The 23302-nt window shown below is 37.0% G+C and overlaps 1 protein-coding gene across 2 annotated transcripts in view; it reads right to left on the bottom strand.

Moving 5' to 3' along the window:
- The window catches only part of pcdh11 (protocadherin 11), a 173617-nt gene that overhangs the window by 92318 nt on the left and 57997 nt on the right, over nucleotides 1-23302 (bottom strand). For both annotated transcript variants that reach the window (XM_079389950.1, XM_079389951.1), the window contains exon 4: nucleotides 7753-7812. In XM_079389950.1, the coding sequence (XP_079246076.1) occupies nucleotides 7753-7812 (60 nt within the window). The remainder of the gene's footprint in view (nucleotides 1-7752; nucleotides 7813-23302) is intronic.

Raw genomic sequence — 23302 nt, 5'->3', positions numbered from 1 at the left:
CTTGGCAGCATGAGTGCGATAACATTGCCTGAAGACCTCTTATTTGCAGATTAAATACAGAGAAAAAGCCTTTTTAGAGCCCAGAAATTAATCACGTGGTCATGCCACGCTGCTTTTTATTCTTACTGAAATATTTAGCACTCGAGTCGAATGGCTTTGATCAGTATGGAAGATCAGATAAGAATCATGGGACTGAAACCACTCTAGCATTATCTTGATCTCCTACACTTCATTTGCGTTTTGATTCAGCTCAGTATGCTCATTCTGCGCACCTCTTTTAATTTAACTAGACCTTGTTTTTTTGTGGCTGGAAACTCATTTATATATTGGCTCCTATGGAGGTACATCAAGTGTTAGTACATCAAAAGCACTTTAAAGAGTACAAAAAGTAGACGGCTCCTACTAATCTCAACTTACATTACAACACGGACTCATAATGATGTGGATAAGCAGCAGTGTCAAAAGTACAGAGCAATTGAGTTATATTAAGGCGCCTGCACTAAAAATTAACTCAAAAGTGTCAAACACACTAAAGTGAAAATGCTGCACTTGATTTTTATTTTTTTTTTAATAATTTTCACAGCTGTTTTAAAGTTAATACAATTAAAAGTTATGCAATCAACTTGTATTTTTTAGCTCAGAAAAGATAATATATTTATCTGTACATAAAATGTGTGCATAGTCAGATACTGTGTGTCAATTATGTGCAATTTGTCATGTGTGAAATACAGTCATTTAAATAGAAATCCACGCAATTAGGAAAAGTCACTGTACATTTATCTTCCTGTTACATGTTTATATTGTTGTGGAAATTGGTAGCTTTAAGTTGAGGAGAACTATAAAATTGCATTAAATTTCTACATAAAGTATTTGTCATAAAGTAGATGTTTCTGCTTCTAAATCTGTGTTATTTTAGATGCCGCCAGTATGTCCATAAGTGTATACAATATATATATATATATATATATATTAGTGCTGTCAATCTATTGAAAAAAAATACTAATTACTCGCACATTTTTCTCAAATTAATTGAGATTAATCACGATTAATCCCACCTAACATTATAGTTTTTAAATATACTTATTATATTGCAATAATTTCACATTCAATCATGTGCAAACAACATAAAGACTATATATTTTTAATATTTGTTTAATGGCATCTTTATTTTTATGACTGAAGGCCAGTATCACTGAAACAATTAATACTGATTTCCCTATAAATATGTTTCCCATTAATATTTAACCATTGACTATAGCTATTCAACTTTACATTATAATTAAGAGCTATCCAGTTTAACATTTATTAACCTTTACTTTAAAAATATTCTTATTTAAGTGAACTTAAAACAATCTTCACATAAACCCATTTTAATAAATGTCATATTTATCTACTTGTGCCCCTCAGCAGAAATATACAGCAATTGAATAAAGTTATCAAACAATACATTTTGAACTAAATACAGATGAATCCTTAAAACTATAAAGTTATTGATTTCCTCTTTTTCTTTTGTTCTTGATGAGCAGACATCACAGCAGCTGGTTATTGCGTTGTTTTGGCATCTATTTCTTTAAGAGCTGCCGCTACTGAACATGACACGGATCTGACACACATCTTATTTTCTTTCATCTTATTTCCTTTTCTGACCCATTTCAGTCTCTTCTAATGAGCTGACGAGTTGAATCAAGTGTGTTAGTTGAGGGAGACAGTGCTAAGATGCTCCAGTACAGTTTTGAAAACCATTTCAGAGACATGTTCTTAATGTAACTATAATGTAATGTAAATAATATATTACATATTACATGCATGCATAGATTTATGGCAACTTTAATCGCCTTTTTGGTAACTTCATGACTTGGTAACTGAGCAGCATATTGCATGCTTATCGTTTCTCTCACGATTTGATATGAAATAATACAGGCTATGGGCATGCCGGCACCTTTGTGCATGTATTGAAGAGCACACGCTGCAAGCACAGTACAGTTTCTGCGCTTGTTTGACTCGCACCTGACGCTGAAGTGAAGTTGAAGCACGTGTCTGAAACGTGCCCTGTTTGATGTGCTTGTAAAGCCTTTCTGCGACTGAATAAATGCACTTCTTGTCAAGAAAAAAGAGACAGAATTAGCACTTATGAGTGGGGTGACCAACCCTAAGCCCCACCCCAGCGTTAATGGAGTTAAATAATTTTAACACGTTAAACTTAAAAAATTAATCGCATGCGTTAACGCTCTAATTTTGACAGCACTAATATATATATATATAGGCCTATCCAATAGTACAAATACTGTAGAAGTTCAGACTGAAACAGTAACTTTTTTACAGTACATCCTGATAATATGAAAAAAGTAAAATTCTGTAAATTTGATTAAAAAGGAGTAATTATGTACAAGAGTTCCATTAAAAGTACACTTTCTGTGTTGAATAATAATTCACGTACTTCACATCGCTGTGTGAGTAAGGACTGAGTATAGCGCAACTTATATATATATATAGTATATATATATATATATATATATAATTAATAATTAAACAACATTGCTCATTTGAAGGCTTCTAATTAATCCATCTCACAAAATAAAAATCCTTTGCATCTCGCACGCTCTAAATTAGACTTGCTTCAGTAGGAAATTAGGTGAAGTTTGAAGTTTTCTCCAAGAGTTCCTCCGAGAGCCATAAGAACAAAGTAACATGAGAGCATTATTAAAAAGCGCAATATATGAAGTAAATGACCCCTCAGTGCCAAGCTGCATCTCCATACAGCACAATCAGCAGATTACCTCCACCTGCAGAACTCAGATTCTTTCACTTCCAATCACAAATTACACAATAATAGCAAAAAAAAAGATTACGTTTGATTCTCCTGTGTCACGCTGAATGTGGTTGTTGTATCGTGTAACGTTAAATGCAATAACCACGCAACAGCAAAAAGCAAATCATTTGAATCCTAATGGCTGCCATTCTGTTATATAATATCGAGTTTTCTCTGGGCAGAGCTTTCAAAAAATTAAGAGGTTAAGCTATGTAGTCAAGAGGCTAATGCATGGAAAAAGCCTTTGGACCCTAGCTGAACTAAATCCAGCGCTCACAATGACACCCCATTAACGGGATGGAGGACACCAGGAATGCCTGAATCCGAACGCTGAGCAGATTTCCAGGTGGACGGGAGTCAAGAGCCTCAGACTCCTGGGTAACTGCACTCTGCCACCTCCGCTGATTTGACAAATGATTCTATATCAAAGGGCTGCGCACACATTTGACTTAATTGATTGGACAGCATGTGGCGAAATCCCTGATTGGTTTAACTAGGAGAGCAGGAAACCTGCCACAGTTTCAGAAAAAAAGCCACGCACTTTGTGGTGACAAGAGGGGAAAAAAATTAGTTCCTGCCTTCTTTTAAGTATGACTGATTAATATTGAAATGTGTATGAAAAATGGGACAAATTAATCTTGTTCTAATGCCATAAATCATCCGATCCGAGTGGGTTTACGGCTGTAATTCCAGAGGTTAGTATTCCTTTCATCTCTTCATTAGTCAGGTCAACCACAGCCAGAGGACCTTGTGAGGGGCAAGTCTATAAATGCAGTACCCTGTGCACAGACCCCGCTTTAATACGGCTGTAAAAAACCAACATGTCTGCCAATTAAAGAGACACCACATTAACACTGCTTTTGTAATTACATCCAAGTGCAGGAGCAAACTAAACTGAATGGAGGACCACAATCACTTCTCTCTTCTCTGGAACAGAAATTGGTATAGATATGTTACCACAGCTAGTGTGTAAAAAAAAAAAAAAAAAAAAAAAAATCTGATGATTAAAAATGTGAATTTAACTGTTACATTGTTGATTTATCATTATTATTATTATTATTCATTTATTTATTTTATTTATTCACTTTTTGGTATTTTTTAATAATTAAATATTTGAGGGGGAAATGTTTTTAATTTCATTGTCAAACGTCTAGAAATTTCAATAATAAATATAACTAAACAATTATTGCAAAAGCTGTGTTCACAGTTGACTTTCTCAGTGTTTCTAGAGGAGGCATAAATGAAATGCAATAATTAGCCTCAATTGTATACAAACAAACAAAAACAGCAAACAAACACTACTGTTCAAAAGTTCTGTAAGTTTTTTTTCTGCTGTGATATAGAATCTGAATTTATAGACTAATAGGCTGAATTGCTGCTCAAGAAAAAAAAAATATTATTACTATTTCTAAAAACAATAGTGCTACTTAATATTTAAGTGGAAATTGTGATACAGAAAAACAGCATTTAATTGAAATAGCATGTAATGTTAATGTTTTGTAACATTATAAATGTATTTATTGTCACATTTGATAAATTTAGTGCGTCTTTGCTAAATACAAATATCAACTTCTTAAAAAAAATACTGATGTTAAACTTTTGAAAGATTGTTGAGTGATTCGTTCAGCAATCAGACTACACTGGTTGTACTGTACATGTTTTATTCACTAAAATCAAAACAAAAGCATGTGTGAGAACTGTTAACAGAACCAAATCATTTAGTCCTGGTATTTTCTATACACGTGGAAAACATGTCTGAATCAGAACCTGCTCTCGGTTCCCGACCCTACTGATGAATCAAAACAGCTATAAATATCCTCAACACAGATGCACGCACATGCAACCTGCTGCACGGCAGACTCGAGAGTAGGGCGGCTGGTGTACCTTTTCTCTGTTTGACATGAACATGCTGTGCTTGCTAGTGACAGGCTCAGTGTAGCCCTGCACCCAGAGGTCACAACTGACCTTTCCGATTGTGAGTTTTTCCAGCTCTACTACATGTTTGTCTAAAGATGTCCGCCAAAGCATCCTCAGGCACCACGCTGAGACGGTGGTATGGGTTCGGGCATTTTGCTGCTTGTCTTCCAGCATCACGCCTACTCCCTCCTGAATGGTGCATGTTTGCGAGCGGAGCCCCCAAAGCAGAGCACGCCGCCTTGAGTTTTGTATGCTACGCGGCTTAATTGCTGCATGACTAGCCTGTTGTTGCATGGCTGGAGGGATTTACATTTATTATCTAGTATGAATCATTTTTAAGATGTGCTTATTCACCACCGGTTCTCCCAAGTTCAAAACACCATTCGGAGTAGGATGTGGAGGAGTGCGCAGTCACAAGGGCCAATTTTAGAGCGGTGGGGGAACGTGACGTCGCAGAGAGAGATGCAAGACGGCAGGGTGTGTGGTGGTCGCACTGTGCCTGGATCGGGCGGCTCGTGCCAGGGTTTCGCATGCATCGTGCTCAGGGAGGGAAGGGTCAAATTCTGCCATCTGATTTGCCGGCTCGACGGGGAGGTTCAGCGGTTAACTCGAAGCCTTGATGAATGGCGTTTAAATACCTGCAGAATATCAGCCAGGTCGTCCGTCGGATCGGCAGAACAGACGTGCCTGCTGTAATGTCAGACAAATGATCACTTTCCCTCAAGTCGGGGCCACTTGATCAATGTTAAGCGTGGAGATGGGACATCCTTCACGTTTGGATAGGAGGCCTGAAATTGGGACTCTCTCCACTTTCACTACTGACCTATTATGAATCGCAGCGGCTGGAATGAATTACCGCTGAGAGGACAAACGCATAATGTAAGATATTATTGGAGAATTTAACAATGCTCAGGGCCTCAGGGACTCTCACAATGTAATGTTTGGCCTTTGGAGTACAATTGCTATGGAAACTAGAAGCCCTGGGTGACCAAGTTGCCCACCCACACGGACAGCCGTTAATCATCTTCACTCCAATCCTGGCACAGCAGAATTTGGCCAATGTGTCAAGCAGCAATTATGTATACTTAGTGTTCTCTCCACCCCCTTCGGCTTTGCTCTCTCATTCTCCCGCCATCCTTCTCTTCCCCTCTCCTTTCCGCATAATCACGGAGCTTTTAAAAGCTCTCTGTTCATTAGCTCCCTTTCATTGTGAATGCATACAATACCAGCAAAGAAAACAGGACCGGTCTTAGTGCCAAACAGTACGACATTCCTATTATAGAAATCATATCTAACCGTTTAGCCATTAAACTTGCATTCGGTGCTGAGTGACGCGCCAAATTACTCCACTGCTCCATTGCTTTCTTTGCATATTGGTTTGTGCAGATCACAGGCGCTAATGGGAAGTGACGAGACAGAGATTATGTTCTGCTGGTCGCAGAGAAATGTCAACGCCATCACAAATCGGTGGCATCCCTTCATTACCTCCATCCAGATCAGCTGTTTCGAGGCAAGGTGACAGCAACACGGGAATTGCAACGCTCTCCATATTTCAAGGACAAAACGCTGCAGCCTGGGTGTCGAGCAGGTGAGTTCGAGCGCATCAGCACTGTATAGAACGTGTTACTAGATGTGATCTCAACAGGGGTGAAGCACGCGGGCTCGTGTGAAGGACGGGTCAGCAATTAGAGCCCCGTTGTGTGCCGAGAGGTTCAGGACAAAGCTGATTGCCTTTTTCGTACGTCTCGCAACAAGCACCTGAGTGATTTGTATAAATATTTTTCTGCTTTCTCTTGAGTCGTTTTTGATGGCTGGCGGTATATTAGGGGATTGCCAAATCAGGCCCCTTGCTGACGGGCTGTCGGACTTTCACTGACTTTTCTGCAAGGTCTTTACTCTTGACCCACCCAGTCAACCAGAAAAAGACATGAGCATTTTGGCACATTTGCGGTTAGTGGACTGAAAATGGCGTGAGGTTTGGCAATATAACACATTACTGCGTTTCTCACATGGGCTGCGTTAAAGAGCCCATGCTAAACTGCTGAAAAGCTGAGGCAGCCAGCTTTCAAGTAGGAAATACACTTTCTTTTGGTTTATCTACACAAAGAATTCAACTGATTCTTGTCACTTGTTAAATCTCGAGCCCAAAAAGCATGAAATCACAGATAATTTGATATCTTGTTGCAATACTACGGTTTAATTCAGGGCCTTGTTTCCAACCTGAGATAAGACACAATAAAAAGGAAATATCTGCTGTCATGCATCCTTGCTCTGGTACATGGTGGCGTGGAGAAATAGACATGTTCTTCTATTTCAACCTATTCAAGCAGAAAACAAAATACATTTTGAAATATTCACAGGATAAAATGATCTCCCAGATAAAAATGTCCATGATGCATGAGCACTAATCATATACAGTATATATATATTTAACAGCAGCAGTTCTCAATTGGCTTTACTTCAGGACACAGATCAAGAGGCGACCCAACACAATAGCAAAGTTGTTTATCACACAAAAGTAAAAAAAAAAGAAAAAAAGAAATCCATAAAATCCATTGTGGGAAAAAAAAAAATCCATGAAATCCATAAAAAAAAAAAAAAAAAATGACCTTGTGTAGTTTTGTGGACAAGGGCATGTAAGGCAATGTGTCCAGATTGCTATTTGCTTATTTGACAGGATAGTTTACATCTATGCATTTGGTAGACGCTTTTTTAAGGTACACATTTAATCAGTTCATGCATACCCTGGGAATCGAACCCATTACCTTGGCGTTGTTTGCACTAGAGAAATGTTTGTGCAAGAGAAATTTGCTACAAAAAAGCACAGCTTGTGACGTCAAAAACAAAAGACACATTTTCACATTGTTCTTCCCTTCTGTTTGCGTATTAGAAAAGACAAATGGGGTTGTGATCTACCAGTTTAGAAGCACTGATTCCCAGAGATGCAACAAACTGTAACGGCTTTATCACACAGTGAAAACACAATTCCTCTAACAGGCAGAACCATTAGTAAGACAGTGACTTACCTTGTGGGGGCACATGGCTGGGACAACAGGGAATGTTTTATCTGGAGTCTGGCTCTGGTTCTAGAAGAAAAACAAATCACTCTGTGTTAGTTATTTTAGTTGGAATAAAACTGTTGCATTTGAGCGCGGCCCCTATAAATTGCATGTTTCGTAATAAGGGAGAACAAAGTGACCTATTACATACACTTATTCCTAAGAAATGGAAAAGCCAATTGAGTGAATAAAGGTTAAGGTCATCAATCTGTGCTGGTAGAACATACCGCCAACAGATGGTTACAGCAAAACTTCTCCATACAAGCTTATTTCTGCGTCCACTGCTGAAAACACGAGCGTAACACATAGCACAGGCTTCATAACATATGCAAAGGTTCTCAAACAGGATTTCATTAACCAATTAGCATATTGTAAATATGGTGCTACATCAGACTGATACATGAAAACCAACACTAAAAAGGTTGCACGTAGGTAAGTCAACAAGGCAACAACAGATGGTCCTGCTGTTTGCGATTATGCATGATGCAGGGCCTCTGCGCACTGACAAAGGCAGTGCAGGGGGAAGTGACCATCTTGAAGTGACCTCGCATACATATGAGGGAAAAAAGCCTGCACAGCAGGGGACAAACTTCTCTCCCTAATATTTGTGGGATGCACAGTTGATTCCAAGCAGGTGCTGCCAGTCATTCTCTTACATCAAGTTATCTTCTTTTTGTAGGACTAATGCTCTCTGACACTATTAATGGCTTCCTTATGGTATCACCAAGAGAGATGAAACATTGAGCGGTCCAGACTTCAACATCTATATTTTATCAGCACTTAGAGGAGTCAGCATCGGCTGTGTGGTAACCTCACTTCACACCCGCTGCCGGGTAAAAGACAAACACTGCATGGTCAGCCCGAGGCATCTGAGATAATAGAAAGGAGCTTTGTGCCACTCCTGAAAGAATGAAACTCTACAGAGACATAGGTTACGAGATTTTAAATTTTTTGCGCAATTGGCCAATTACAGAATCATCCTTTTCCTTTTAAACCTGATTCTTACACGCCTGCAGACAGTTTTTCCTTTAATGAGCTAGTTTTAAACAATACATGATATTGTAACCTGAGCAGAGCTGGCTCAGGAACTCAAGTAGAAGACTAATAAAGCACACGTTCTCCTGGTTGCAAGGGCAGCTAAGAGGACACGACATGTTTATTCAGGAGAGTCGCCGTCAGCATCACTCACATTGACCTGTGTCTGCTCTACTTTGGTCAATCAAAACATCTATTAAGCTCTCTGTTAAGAACAGTGCAATTTGAACTCAGTTGCTCCACATGGTACAAGAGCAACAGGACTATTCTGACTCACAGCACGAATGTGAGTGTGATATCTCATACATAAGTTCAATAAACAATAAGCTAATACTGAGAAACTTATATTTTAGACACAATTCTGCCAGTTACTTCTTCTATTTTTTTGTGCCACCTGTGAAGCTGTCACGTCTTTAAGCAACACACAGCAGTGGTGTTTACTAGTTCCTGAATGAATCACTGAACCAAATTGCTTGAGTGAATGATTCGATGACTCACTTCCAAATCAATGTAGTTAAATTAATTGGTTGTATGAATGATTCAATGGCTCGCTCCTGTATGAATCAGTGTAGTTGAATGAATAAGCTGAGTGACCAATTCAATGACTCAATTCTATATGAATCAATTTAGTTAAAAGAATCGGTTGAATAAATGGCTTACTTCTAAATGAATCATACTAAATTTGAATCGGCATGCTAGCATAGTACTCTAGCTATTTTTGACATATAACAATATGGTAAAAACAGTAAGAGTAGTATACCAGTTCTGAATTCAGCATCAGTGTAGTTGAACAAATGAGCTAATTAAATTATTCAATAACTTGCTCCTTAATAAATCAATGTAGTTGAACAAATCGGTTGAGTGAATGATTCAAAGGCTTGTTTGTAAAGATCGCCAGTTTTATTTAATTTTTTTTATTTTTGTACAAGAATTAAACAGGGTAGTTGAAAAAATTGGCTGAATGAATGCAAAAACAAAACAATCAATGTTGAATGAATCAGATGAGTTAATCATTCAATAACTCACTTGTAAAGACTTGTCTTATTCATAAATTAATGGTTGAATGATTCAATGACTCACTCATAAAGCTCACTTTTTCCCACCTACTGGTGTAACAATGTAACCAGCATAAAGTGTCACCACAGACTCACAGTTTGAACATGCAAACATACTGTGGGTTCCAGCCGTTCTGTGTGTTGCTTGTTTTTTTATAGAACTATTTTCATAGAAGGAGGTAAAAAAAGAAATAAGCATTTTGTCTGAAATGGAAGTTTTTAATTCAAATTGTGCATAAAAAGCAGTATTAAATCATGCTGTATATAAAACTGAATATAAATTACCCTCTGGCTTCGTGCCGACGGCTAAATCACAGTTGTGCTGATACCCAGACACCCCTTGCTGGTGTGATATTGTTTAAATAAACTGGGCAACAGTTATGAAACAAAAACATTTTGAAGGAGATAAATATTTTTGGAAAAACTGCATTTGTGTTATTGCTTTATTTCCTGTTTAATGTTTTGCTCAGCCATGGTTAATTATTTAATATGACAGGTATGCTGTGTGGAGTGTATTAACTTGTCCTGCATATTTAAATAATAAATGCAAATGCTGCATAACTGCACTGGTAAAATCGGATGACTTCAATGCTCTGCTGTTATTTTGGAGAGAGGATAAGTCTATAAAATAAGTGTGGATGGAGGGAATGGCTTTCAAATAGTTGCTTTTTTACAAAAAAAAAAAAAAAAAACCTTTATTGGTATCTTCCATCCTTCTCAGCTCCTTCCATAATTCATGCAGCACCAGTAAACTTGTGAAAGCCAAATGTGATTTTGTCAAGGTTGTGAAGTGCAGTCAAATAAACATGATGGAAAATGCCAGATAGAAGGCAAATTTATTATCTCTTCTCATTACGTGTTACATCTCTGCTTCACAGTACAGAGACAAATTAGTTTTTATCGAGATGCCAAATTGCTAATATTAAACCTCTCTGCTGTTCCTCCCCAAAACAAGCCATGGAAGTGATTTCTACACTTCACTCTGCTGAATGTTTTCCCCTCCAAATGGTAGTGGAGAGAGAAAGAGAGCAAGCGGTAGGCTGCAAAGAGCCGTAATCTCCTTGCCAGCAGTGTTGAGGCTGACTAACGCTCAATGTGCCATCGCTATAAAGGGGTGCTCTTTGAAATGACAGCTTCCCACAAGTGCATCAAGACACCAAGGTTTCTTGCTCCTGGTGTGCTCATTTGCTAAGCAGTGTGAAGCCCCTTCTTTTAGACCGGTCTTGAGAGCTGGAAGAGGTCTCAATTAGACCTCTGTAATGACTTAGAGGTGCAGGTATGCTGGGTCTGATTCTGGTATTACAGCCGCATCGGTCTGCGTAAAGAATGAAAAAAAAAAAACCCCACCCACTTGTGTCCCATTTATACAGATAATAACTGATTCCAACTTTTAATATGCCTTGCTGTATCAGTGAATACGCTGTTTTGATGGAAATGAAATATGCTACTATTCAAAAGTTCATTGAAAAAAGATCATTGTTACCTTTGTTCAGCAAGAACACATTAAATCGATCAAGAGATACACAAAGACAATCATAATGTTATAAGATTTCTTTTTCAAATAAATGCTGTTCTTATGAACTTTCTATTAATCAAAGAATCTTGGAAAAAAATAGCATTGTATTATTTAAAACAATGCAAAAGTAAAAAGTATTCTAGCAACGTAAGTAAAAATAATAAATGTGTCTTTTTATTAGAATTAGTATTAGAATAACTTCTGAAGGATCATGGGACACTAAAGACTAGAGTAATGCTGAAAATTAAGCATCGCCTTTACAAGGATTAGGAATCAATAGGACATTATTCAAATAGGAATCAGTTATTTGTATATTCCTAAGTAGTAAGTATGGCAACATTCATTGTATTTTTAATCAAATAATTGTAGCCTTGGTGAGCATTAATTATTCTTTCAAACATGAATAAATGAAAACAGTGGTGTCTTTTAAACAGTGGTGTTTGTTGCCACAGATTTTGCAAATTATTGTCACCTCTAATCTGTGAAAGCCAATAAATGCTGAGGTCATTTTATCGTTTGACAATGATTTTCTTTTCTTTGGCCAAATTTCTACTTATTCCTTAGAAGTACCGGGGAAAAAAAATTATGGTTTACATATATGGTAACCAAATATTCTGGTGGGTGGGAGTATATATGCAGACCTTTGTAATTTAAATGTATTCCCATAATGTATTATGACGGTGGTGTGTAAAATCTGTTACCATCATATTTTTCGGTCACATTTTATATTACCGGTACTATGTACTTACATCAAATAATAAGTACAATGTACTTATACTGCAAAAAACTTTTACTGCTATTAAGGTGGGATGTGGGTAAGCTTATAGGGACAGGCTTGGTGGTATGGGTAGGTTTAAGGGTGGGTTAAGGTGTAAGGGATGGGTCAGCAGAGTAATTGAATGTGAAGTGAAGTGACATACTGCCAAGTATGGTGACCCATACTCAGAATTCGTGCTCTGCATTTAACCCATCCAACGTGCACACACACAGAAGTGAACACACACACACCGTGAACACACACAGCAGTGAACACATACAGCAGTGAACACACACACACCGTGAACACACACCCGGGGAGCAGTTGGGGGTTCGGTGCCTTGCTCAAGGGCACCTCAGTCGTGGTATTGAGGGTGGACAGAGCGCTGGACATTCACTCCCCCCACCTACAAACCCTGCCGGCCCGAGACTCGAACCCGCAACTTTTGGATTACGAGTCCGAATCTCTAACCATTAGGCCACGAATGTAATTACAGAAATTAATTACAGATGTAACTACATATAGGTATTTAAAAAAATATATAGAAGTAAAATGTAATAATATGTATGTACACAATAAGTGCATTGTATCAAATTATTAATTTAAATGTAAGTACGTAGTAGTTAAGGCCACCTAATATAAAGTGGGACCTATTTTTCCCCTTGCAAAGTAATTAAATATTTTAAATATAAAAATTTTCTTACGTTTTCCTGAATTTGTTATTTAGCAATTATCTTAAAATTTTAACACTTATACCATGATATCTGTTGAAATAGCTACATTAAATTAAAAACTACACTACTTTCTGAGAAGCAACATGTAGTTTCACAACCCTGAAATTAATCTTTAAACTGTTACCTTTAAACATTTCAAATATATATACAACATATTCCATTAAAATGGATTAATTTAGCTTTTGATGGCACAATGCAGTTTCTTAAAATGTAAACACATTAGTTGCATGATAAAATGTTTAAAAGTCTTATAAAATAAATACTATAAAAAATCAGCTGGTAAAGGCACTTGTTTTATAAAATGACCCAGGTATGCGTGACTGTGCTTCTCTTTATAATAACGATAAAACCTGTTTTGCTCAAAAGTGCTGTGGGCCACATAATAGCCGAGATCTAATTTGGAATGATATATTTTTTTTATTTACGGTTGCCAACAAAGATAAAGCAAATTTTGTCACATACACAGAGCTAGGTGAGGAAACACGGCTGCGCACATGCTCCTCTCACACAGACACCACTGTATCCCTAGGCCATAATGAGCCTGCTATGTGTTTTAAAAGGATTAGCTGCATTAAAAATCACATTTCATTCTCAAGCTGAGCAAAACAAAGCAGTTCATAGCAAACATGTTCATTTATTACTGCTTTGCATGGGTTTAAATACAAAGCATGAATATTTCATCACAGCTAATCTGATCTGGCCGTGCATGTGCGTGCATTTATTATGAAACTTAAAGAAAATGACACAGATACAATGTACATTACTGGTCAAAGTTTTAAATGATTATGATTTTTTTGATGTTGTTGAAGAAGTCTTTTATGCTTACCAAGCCTGCATTTATTTGATAAGTACAGTAATATTGTGAAATATCATTACAATTTCAAATAAGTCTTTTCTATATGATTATATTCAGCATCATTATTCCTATACTATAATATAATACTATAATAATATCTACAATAATACTAAATTAATAATAATCATGCATATCAGTAAATGCATTTAGAATGTAACAAAATGTTTCAAATAAATGCTGTTCTTTTGAATTTTCTATTCATCAAAGAATTCTATAAGAAAAAAAGACATTATTTTTAGAAAAAAATAGTTTTTAAAAGAGATAATAAGAACCATTATTAATAACTGAGTACCGATTATAATTGAGAAGCAAATACGCATATTAGAATGATTTCTGTAGCATCATGTGACACTGAAGACTGGAGTAATGATGCTGAAAATTCAACTCTGCATCACAGGAATAAATTACATTCTAAAATATATTCAACCAGAAAACAGCAATATTCGAGTGTAATAATTTTTCCACAATTTTACTGTTTTTACTGAGCCTTAGTGAGCATAAGAGACCTCAAAAACAAAAATCTTAATGATTCTAAACTTTTGACTGGTGGCGTATGTGCAAAGCCACAAAAAATGAGCCAATCAATTGTTCCTAATGTAGTAGTGCCTTCTGTTTGATATTAATGGCTCTGGCAACACAGTTTCTGAGCGAACCCGCAAATAATTCTGTTACTCTCTCTCTCTTAGCCAGCCCTCATGAGATAAAAAGCCTCAGGCTGAGAATTGGCAGGAGCGAGCGCCGAAGTACTTTTCACCTTAAAAGCAATCTTAAAGAGAGGGTCTGACGTCGTCACATTAACTTGTCTTCTCCGATACGCACCAGGTGGAGAAGACTCGCCGCGATCTTAGACGACTCCCATTTAAACTCACAAACAAGAGCACTATTCACCCAAGGCAAAATAAGGAGCAGGGCTTTTCTGGCAGCCTGGCACAGTGAGGATGCTCTGGCCCAGTAACATTCTCCTCACACACTGGGAGACTTTGTACTTGTTACTTCCTGGCTGACACTCAAGAGTACTGAGCGTTAAATAAGTTGCACACCCCTCGCATGCTCTTGATTTTGTTGTCTCTGTTTATGACACTTTCTGTTGTTGTAATATGAAAAAGCAAACCAAAAAAAGATGGAGAAATAAGAGGACGCAACAACAACACCCACATTTCTCTCTGTGGGATTAAAAGGAGGTATGTATTTCAAGGATTATCAGATGTTTTTGATCACGTGACTTCCATGGTTTTGATCTTGCGACACACACACACACACAAACATCTTAGCAGCAGTGGCACCACATAAAATGACAAAGTGATGACAGTCGTGTAAAATAAAGAACCTAACAGACCTAGTTTACAATGAAACAGTCACAAGTGTGGTTGTCAGATGTGTCTTCCTTAATGCTGTAATACTTATGCATGCAGCATGTCTGCTTTTGGAGTGGGTTGGGCAACTTATTCTGTTTTCCTGGATTTTTCTTCCTGTTTCCATTTTCGACATCCCCTATTTCTGAAAGAGTAATGGTACAGGGTTTCCAGTGTGAAGCGGGTGCTCCACACACAACAGTAGATCTGCTTTAAAGTCCCCTGGCACTGCTATCAAAGTGCTTCTTCACAGTTGATCATTAGCAATTTAAAAGCCTTAGGCAACTCGGAGCCCTCAAACTGAGCAGTATAATTTAGAGGCTGCCTCGGCCATACAATCAAAGGCCCGTACTGCACATTTATCATATTCGGGACTTCCACCCCCAAAAAGAAATAAGGCTTTGTGACTGATATGGGGCCTGAATTCAATAACTGCGAGCCAGAGTGTCGTACATTTTTGCCAACGTAGAGAAAGAGATGCATTTTATTGTTCTCAGGATCATTTTCGAGTAAGTCCTCTCCTAGATAAAATCCACTACGACTCAAAACAATTATTTTGATGTGGCTTCGAGCGACGGAAGCTTTCAATTTGAGTGGTCCACCTAAAATCATGATAAGGCACGGTTTCGGGCACAAACCATCAAGGAGAGGCCGAATATCATTTTAATGGCAAAAAAAACCCTACCAGGCAGTCAAAGTACCCACCTGCCACATATTGAAATAAGTCCTGTCATTCATATCCAGTCTAAATTCATAGATTCAGATAGTGAAACAACAACAGAAAAGAGTCATTTCTGTTGTTTTTGGCCTGGACTATTGGAATTTGTGGTTTGTAAATTAACTTTAGTATTGGAAGGAAAATGTGTACGCTGGAACATACCAACTAGAACATAACATCATAACAGCCACATAGTTTAACTACATTTGCATCGCCTGAAGGAAATATCATGTGCCTGTGAGGGAGCCAAAACAACAGCGTTAAAGTTTTAGGTAAGTTTTGGTTCTGTGTGAAATGCTGAATGTTTGCCTGTGGCATCGGGATTTGCCTTATTCTAATTTTAATAAGCTAAATGAACAACGATGAGTGTAAAAACATTCCATTGCCCTTGTTTAGAATTCATAAATCAACATGAACAAAAATGGTAGGATATGCAAAGTGCATTTGTTAAAAGGCATAACCATAACAGAAATAAACATGTACAAACTTGCTCGTTTACATATTTAAAGTTCAACCCCAACCAAAGATGTTCAAAAATTAAAACATTAATAGTCAGCGACAGCAGCACGTCAACATATATGGCAGTTGCATTTTGGGCTTTCTGAGTTTGACCCCCGGTTCGTGGATCATTCCCGATCCCGTCCACTTCCTGTCAATACTCAACTGTCCTATATCACAATAAAATTCCAAAATGCCAAAAATACATCTTTAAAAAAAGAAAATATAAATAAAATAAAATGTGATTTGTGATTTTCAGGTGACTTTGTGTGCAGCATTTTGACATTTTCTGGAGTGCAAAGTTAACATAAATTTTGGAGAGCAACAATTTGTCCAAATGACTGAATCACATTGACTGAAAAATGTCTGACGATTCAGACTGTTTTGCTAACACATTTAGCTAACTCATAGAAAATAAACATTTCCAAAGAGTGATCCATTCACAAATCAGGCTTCTGTAGTTCTGATTCTGAACAGACGGCAGAAAATCCAGGACATACATGATGTGATTAGTGATATATTTTGGAGGAAAAATATATTTATCCGTAAGGTTTTACTGGGGCTCAGTCTACGAAAGTTAAATTGGCCAAATAATCTGAACTTCTGCGATATAAACACATCACCATCACGATGCCGTCACTGCTGGTTATTTTGAATAAGTCACTGATAATATTTGTAGCAATAGCCAAATATTCATTGTATGGGTCAGAATGATCTATTTTACTTTTATGCCAAAAAACATTAGGATATTAAGTGAAGATCATGTTCCATGAAGATATTTTGTAAATTTCCTATTGTAAATATATCAAAACTTAATTTTTCATTAGTAATATGCATTGATTTAATTTGGACAACTGAATATTTAGATTGTTTTGCACCCTCAGAATCCACATTTTCAAATAGTTGTATCTCGGCCAAATAACGCCCTAACAAACCATACATCAATGGAAAGCTTATTTATTCAGCTTTCAGATGATGTATAAATCTCAATCTCAGTTTTGTGGTCACATATGTCATCATTATGTCAAATTATGCAAGTACACTTATGAAAAGCGTATGCTTTATGATGAGTTGAATGCTGCATGTTACGCTTAATATGTATAGAAATAGTCTAATTGTTATATGGACTCCTAAAAACAGGTAGAAACAGGCTAAAAAACAGAAATGGGATGTAACTTTGACCTTTACATTATTTTTGTAGATTTCAGAAAACAAATAGTATCTTATTTTTGAAGAAAAAAAAGGTTTTCCATATCATGAATAAAAACAAAAGAATACATGGGCCACCTCCCTCAGACTCCTTAGAGACCGTGTCCCATCCAAAATAAAAGCTTTATGAATGCGTGCTTCACATAAAATCACACACGGCGGAAACAAAGGGCATCGTAATTATGCACGAACATTCTGTACGGAGTCACATGCACACACAAACCCTGCAGATATTTGATTTGTGCCTGTGTGTTCAGCTTGTCTAAACTTAGTTGAGATTGCCAATTTGGTGTGGTGTGTGCTGCGAACGTTTCTTGGCATGTGCCTGGTGGTGTCTCAGACCAATTTGTCATTCCAAGCCGGCTTTGTGTGTTGCCAGCAGTGAGACCACGGCAGCGCGCAACTCTGATCCTGGCAGCACCGAGGGACGAGGCCAAGTGTTCCACACACTCAACTCAGGGACAAATAAAGGATTCTGCCTGCTGATCCTGGTCTCTGAGGTAGAGGAGCAGAAGAACCAGCTTTGCCTAACTTCTCCTCTGCTCCAGAAAAGAGCTCATCCAGTAGAATGTGTGTGACAAGATACAGCTCTCTCTGAATGGCGGCGGAGTCTCTGCTGTGATTTAACGTCTCGTTTTGGAAAATGTTAACTGGTATTTGGTCGCACTGAATAATTCATAGCCTTTGGAGATTCGTGAAGAAAACAATACTTTTTTTTTCCCATGCGTCTTTTACAAATATTTTGATTCTGGGATAAAATGTGGCACAGAAACGTGCCGTGATTGACCCAGCTTTAGCGTTCGGCCTAAATAACTTTGACTTTAAAGCAAGTCGTGATGGATTTGTTTTGCTTCGTAAAAAGCTTAATATGAGCACTTCAACACTTTTGTTTTTGAGGCTAAGTGGTTTATAAGCATATTGTTCGATTGAGTCATCTGTTGTTTAAGCCACCGTCAGTGGAACAACTCAAGCCTGGCTTATAAGATTGAGACGGAAAAACACAGCGGTCGTATGCATGTCGGGTTCAAATGGACGAACAACGGCGGATTTTTAAAAGCAAACTGATCCTCGATGACTCTCCAAGTCTTTGTAATTTTCAATCCTCTCTCTCATTTCCTTTTCTCTATCTGCTAAAACGCGCTGTGCATCTTATAAAGAGGCAACCGTGCGATCAAACGCTGGCAGGTTGACGTACCATATCTAAATACAGCCGTTCTGTGACATTTAACACCATAGCGGCCAGATTAGGGCACTGGATGGCTGAAAGATTCAATTGTGGGACAAACGAGAAGTCAAAATTTGAAGAGAAATTGGTAACCTCATATGCAAATTGCAGGCTGTTAACTGAATTACAGAGCAGTCAGTCCAAATGTTGCTGTAGATGTGAAATAGTGATCTTTATGTTGAGAAACACAAATCCCAATCATTAAGACCTCATTAAGATATCTTTGCACAAATGCAGTGATGACTAAAAACGGTCTTTATATTTCGATGCAGTGCGCACCTGATCATGTCCAATGCTGGATATTTTAACCTAGACATTTAAAAAGGATTTATGTTTGAAATAAATGCAGTTTGTTTAAACTTTCTAATCATTACAATAATGCTGGAAAACAATAACATATCATGCTTTCCACAAAAAGGCAGAACAATTGTTTTCAACATTAATATTTGTTTTAAGCACTAAATCATGTGACACTGAAGACTAGATTAATGTTGCTTTAAAATACAGCTTTACATCATAGTAATAAATTATTTTAACCTAGACATTTGTTATGTTATAAAAGATTTATGTTTGAAATAAATGTTATTTTGAACTTCCTATTAATTACAATAAAAAATTGTTTTCCACAAAAAATATTAACAAGAATAACTATTTTCAACATCGATAATACGAAGAAGCACTTCTTTTGAGCACTAAATCAGCATATTAGAATGGTTTCTGAAAGATCATGTGATATTAAAGACTGGAGTAATGATGATCACATGAATAAATTACATTATATATATGTATAATTTACACCAATGCACTGACTACTAAAAAGCCCATTGCATGTCAATGCAATGTGTAATCATTTCTAATATTAGATATTTTAATCTAAAGTTTAACCTAAAGACATTATGTTATAAAATATTTATTTTTCAAGTAAATTTTGTTCTTTAAAACTTTCTATTCATCAAAGATTCCTAAAAACAACAACAACAATACATCATGGTTTCCACAAATAATATTAAGCATAACAAGTGTTTTCATTGATATTAATAATACATGTTTCTTGAGCAGCAAATCAGCATATTAGAATGATTTCTGAAGGATCATGTGACACTGAAGACTGAAGTAATGAATAAAATCCCAACTATTAAAATCTTTGAATAGTTTTGCACCAATGCAACAACGATTAAAAAAAGGTATTTTATATTTCAAAGCATTGGTATCTAATAATATCTAAAACTGGATATGATGCACATGAATTTTTGAGAGGATGTTGATATTTCAGGCAGATATGACAGGAATCCAATGCTTTTTGATTAAATGATATGAAATGCTCCACGTCTACAGGAATTACGTGGAATATCCCAAGATTTCTTGCAACTAATTATCTCCTTTCTCTCTCCTGCCACTCACTCTTTTTCATTTTCTTTCTGTCTGCACAATACTGAATCATCTAAATGGCTGTTGTGATGGTGTGGGCTCTAAGGATGGACCAAACATGTGACGGCGACACAAAGGTAAGCCGTTCAGAAAAGAACCACTGGCAGGCTGTAGCCCTCTGGATTACAGCATCCTCCAGCACTAATAAAGAGGCTGTTTGAAAAGACAGTGTCACGTCGTCTCCATTTACGGCGACGTCCTTCATGATGATTAAACCAATTCTAACAGCATGCTCCCCTTAATCCTACAGCTCCACTCAGGGCTATCAAATCAGGTTGTGTGCTTGGTTCGTAACAGGACTTTCAACGCTTGCACATGTCAACGATTTCAACATACATCGCACCTACAAACAAGCGGCGGTCTGCATGCAGTAACAGGTGTGCTACTTGTATCGCCACTTGCTGAGCACTACAATTGTAACCTGGTGAGCTAATGGGTTTAGATGAGGATAAGAGTGTGCTTTGTGGGCTTTGGTTTTCCATACAACACAAAGGATCAAATCAGGTTGCTGCGCTACCAAAGGTCACTTGTGGCCAGGGGCTTTCGTGGTCTACGTGTTAGTAGACAAACCTTTGACATGTTTGAGGGCAAACGGTTATATTGATTCATGTTAACAATTTAAAATGTCAAATACTGCTAAAGTATCACAAAGGTTAATTGTTTAACTGCGCCCTTAGCACTGCCAATAACTTTACTTGTTTATTTACGTGCAATATTTTGGATAAATATGATTTTTAGGCATTTTTAACTAGATGAGGGCATATTTGATTTAATTTGTTATTTGTATGTTTTTTGTTTGTCTATCTATAGATTCACACATAAATTCACACATTTATTCAACAACGATGCATTTTAAATAAATACTCCTTTTATCTATTCATTAAAAGAATGCTGAAAAATAATGTATAATGGCTTTCCTTAAAATATTATAAGCAGTAAATATAAACAGCACAACTGTTTTCAACATTGATAAAAAAAGTATAATAATATAAGCAAATCAGCATTTTAGAATGATTTCTGAAGGGTCATGTGACACTGAAGACTGGAGTAATGATACTGAAAATTCAGCTTTGAATAAAATAAGTAAATTACATTTGAAAATATAATATAATACAAAACTGTTATTTTAAATTGTAAAACTATTTTACAATATTGCTGTTATTTACAGTATTTTAATCAAATAAATGCAGCCTTGTAAGTATGAGTCTTCTTTTAAAAATAAAATAAAATAAAATAAATAAATGAATGCACATACATATTGAATTTTAGATGCATTTTACTTTTTAGAAGCATTTTTTTTTCTTATTTTCTGACCCTGACCCTTCATAGTGTCATAGTTTTGTATTAGAAAACATAACGTATCAAAGTTTGATTTAGGATTTTGGTTGTACTCAAACAATTCATCAGTCGTGCCACAAAATACAGTGTATATTCATAAAATAACAGCGATGGAGCAATATCACCTTGTATCCTCTTCTCATTTTTCAATCTTTGTTTTTTTGAGAATGAATTTACTTTCTGATCTCTCTACAGCTCGAGTGTTCCAGAACAGCAGAATCCAGCGTATTATGCCTGATGATGAAACATCGTTCCGATAAATCCCACCTCCCAAACAGGACATGTGGCTGTAAACCCAAAACCCCCTCACTGCCGTCATGCCCGTGTTCTTCTTCTTCTTTTTTTTTCTTGATTATTACAAAAGGAACAATAGAGACTATGTATTAACAGCATGTTGAGATTTATTTGTCTTTGGCTGCACCACCCAGTGATAGACACAAATCCTTAATCCTCCCCCAAGATAATAACTATGTAATCCTCATTCCCAGATGGAGCTGTTTCAGAAAAGACAGCGCTAGCCAACACCGTGTCTGTCCAAGATCAAGAGAGGTGAGCTCATTAAAATACAGAGCAATTAAAAAAAAAAAAAAGGCCGGCCATTGCCAGTCGCAACGTATAAACAATATTATAATATTTCCCTCCATATCCGTAATTGTGGAACAGTGCAAAGCTAACCTACAGAGCACTTCAGCATCACCTCGGCCCCCTGTTCGACGACCCACACACTCTGCAAGCGTAATGAGCGCGCACCCTGTATCTCTCCATCCTGATGAAAGCTGATGTGAGAGGTGCTTGGCTTGATTCATTTGCTTGACATTATTCAACATTGTAATTAAGAGTCTTGCATCGACATTGCAGCGCACTGATTGTTTTCTGCATCTCGTCGGCTAATAAAATCTAGCTGATTGTTATGCAAATCCATTTAAATAACGAAGATAATCAAAAGACTAAGTGTGAACGCATCACAAACACTACCAAAAGTGGGTGGCTTCTGATTCCAGGAGTCTATTAAACGCTGTCTGGGAAGTAAATAGTTTTCCTACACCACTGATGCAGTCCGTCATTCTAGAAGATCTTCATATAGTTTTTGCTCGCTTTTTTTCTCCTTCCATTCAAAAAGGGCATATTAAATTGAACAAAAGTGCTAAAAGTGATAGTAAAGACATTTATAATATTATGTTTTTGACTTGTTTCTCTATTTGATCCAGAGGGGCTGATCTGTAATTTCGGTTGCACTTTATTTTACAGTCATGTTACTCATTTACATAGTAATATTATAGTAATTTCAATAACTAGGTAAAAACTAGGTACTAACTCTGAATCTATCCCTAAACCTACCCCTACACCATGTAGTTATAACCAGTACTTTCTTTGGTTCAGTAGGTACACTGTAAGTACATGTAAGTGCACATACTGTAACATAAAGTGCAACCGTAATTTCTCTATACCAACATACATAAATATAACATTTTAATACAGTACCTTTCAAAACAATACACTACCTTTTGGGATCAGCAATACTATATTTGACAATAGCCTGCTCCTCAACACCAGTAAGACAAAAGAGCTTATTGTGGACTTCAGGAAGAAGAAAAGTGGCACGCATGACCCCATCCACATTAACGGGATGGTTGTTGAACGTGTCTCCAGCTTCAAGTTCCTGGGAACCCACATCTCGGAGGACCTGACTTGGACCACCAACACATCCAGCCTAGTCAAGAAGGCTCACCAACGCCTCTTCTTCCTTAGGACACTGAAGAAGAACCCCTTGTCTCCAGCCATCCTGGTGAACTTGT

Source organism: Barbus barbus (assembly GCF_936440315.1).
Source record: "Barbus barbus genome assembly, chromosome: 33".
NCBI classification, from domain to species: domain Eukaryota; kingdom Metazoa; phylum Chordata; class Actinopteri; order Cypriniformes; family Cyprinidae; genus Barbus; species Barbus barbus.
The sequence above is the reverse complement of the archived record's forward strand: the minus strand, read 5'-3'. Positions and strand labels throughout refer to the sequence as shown.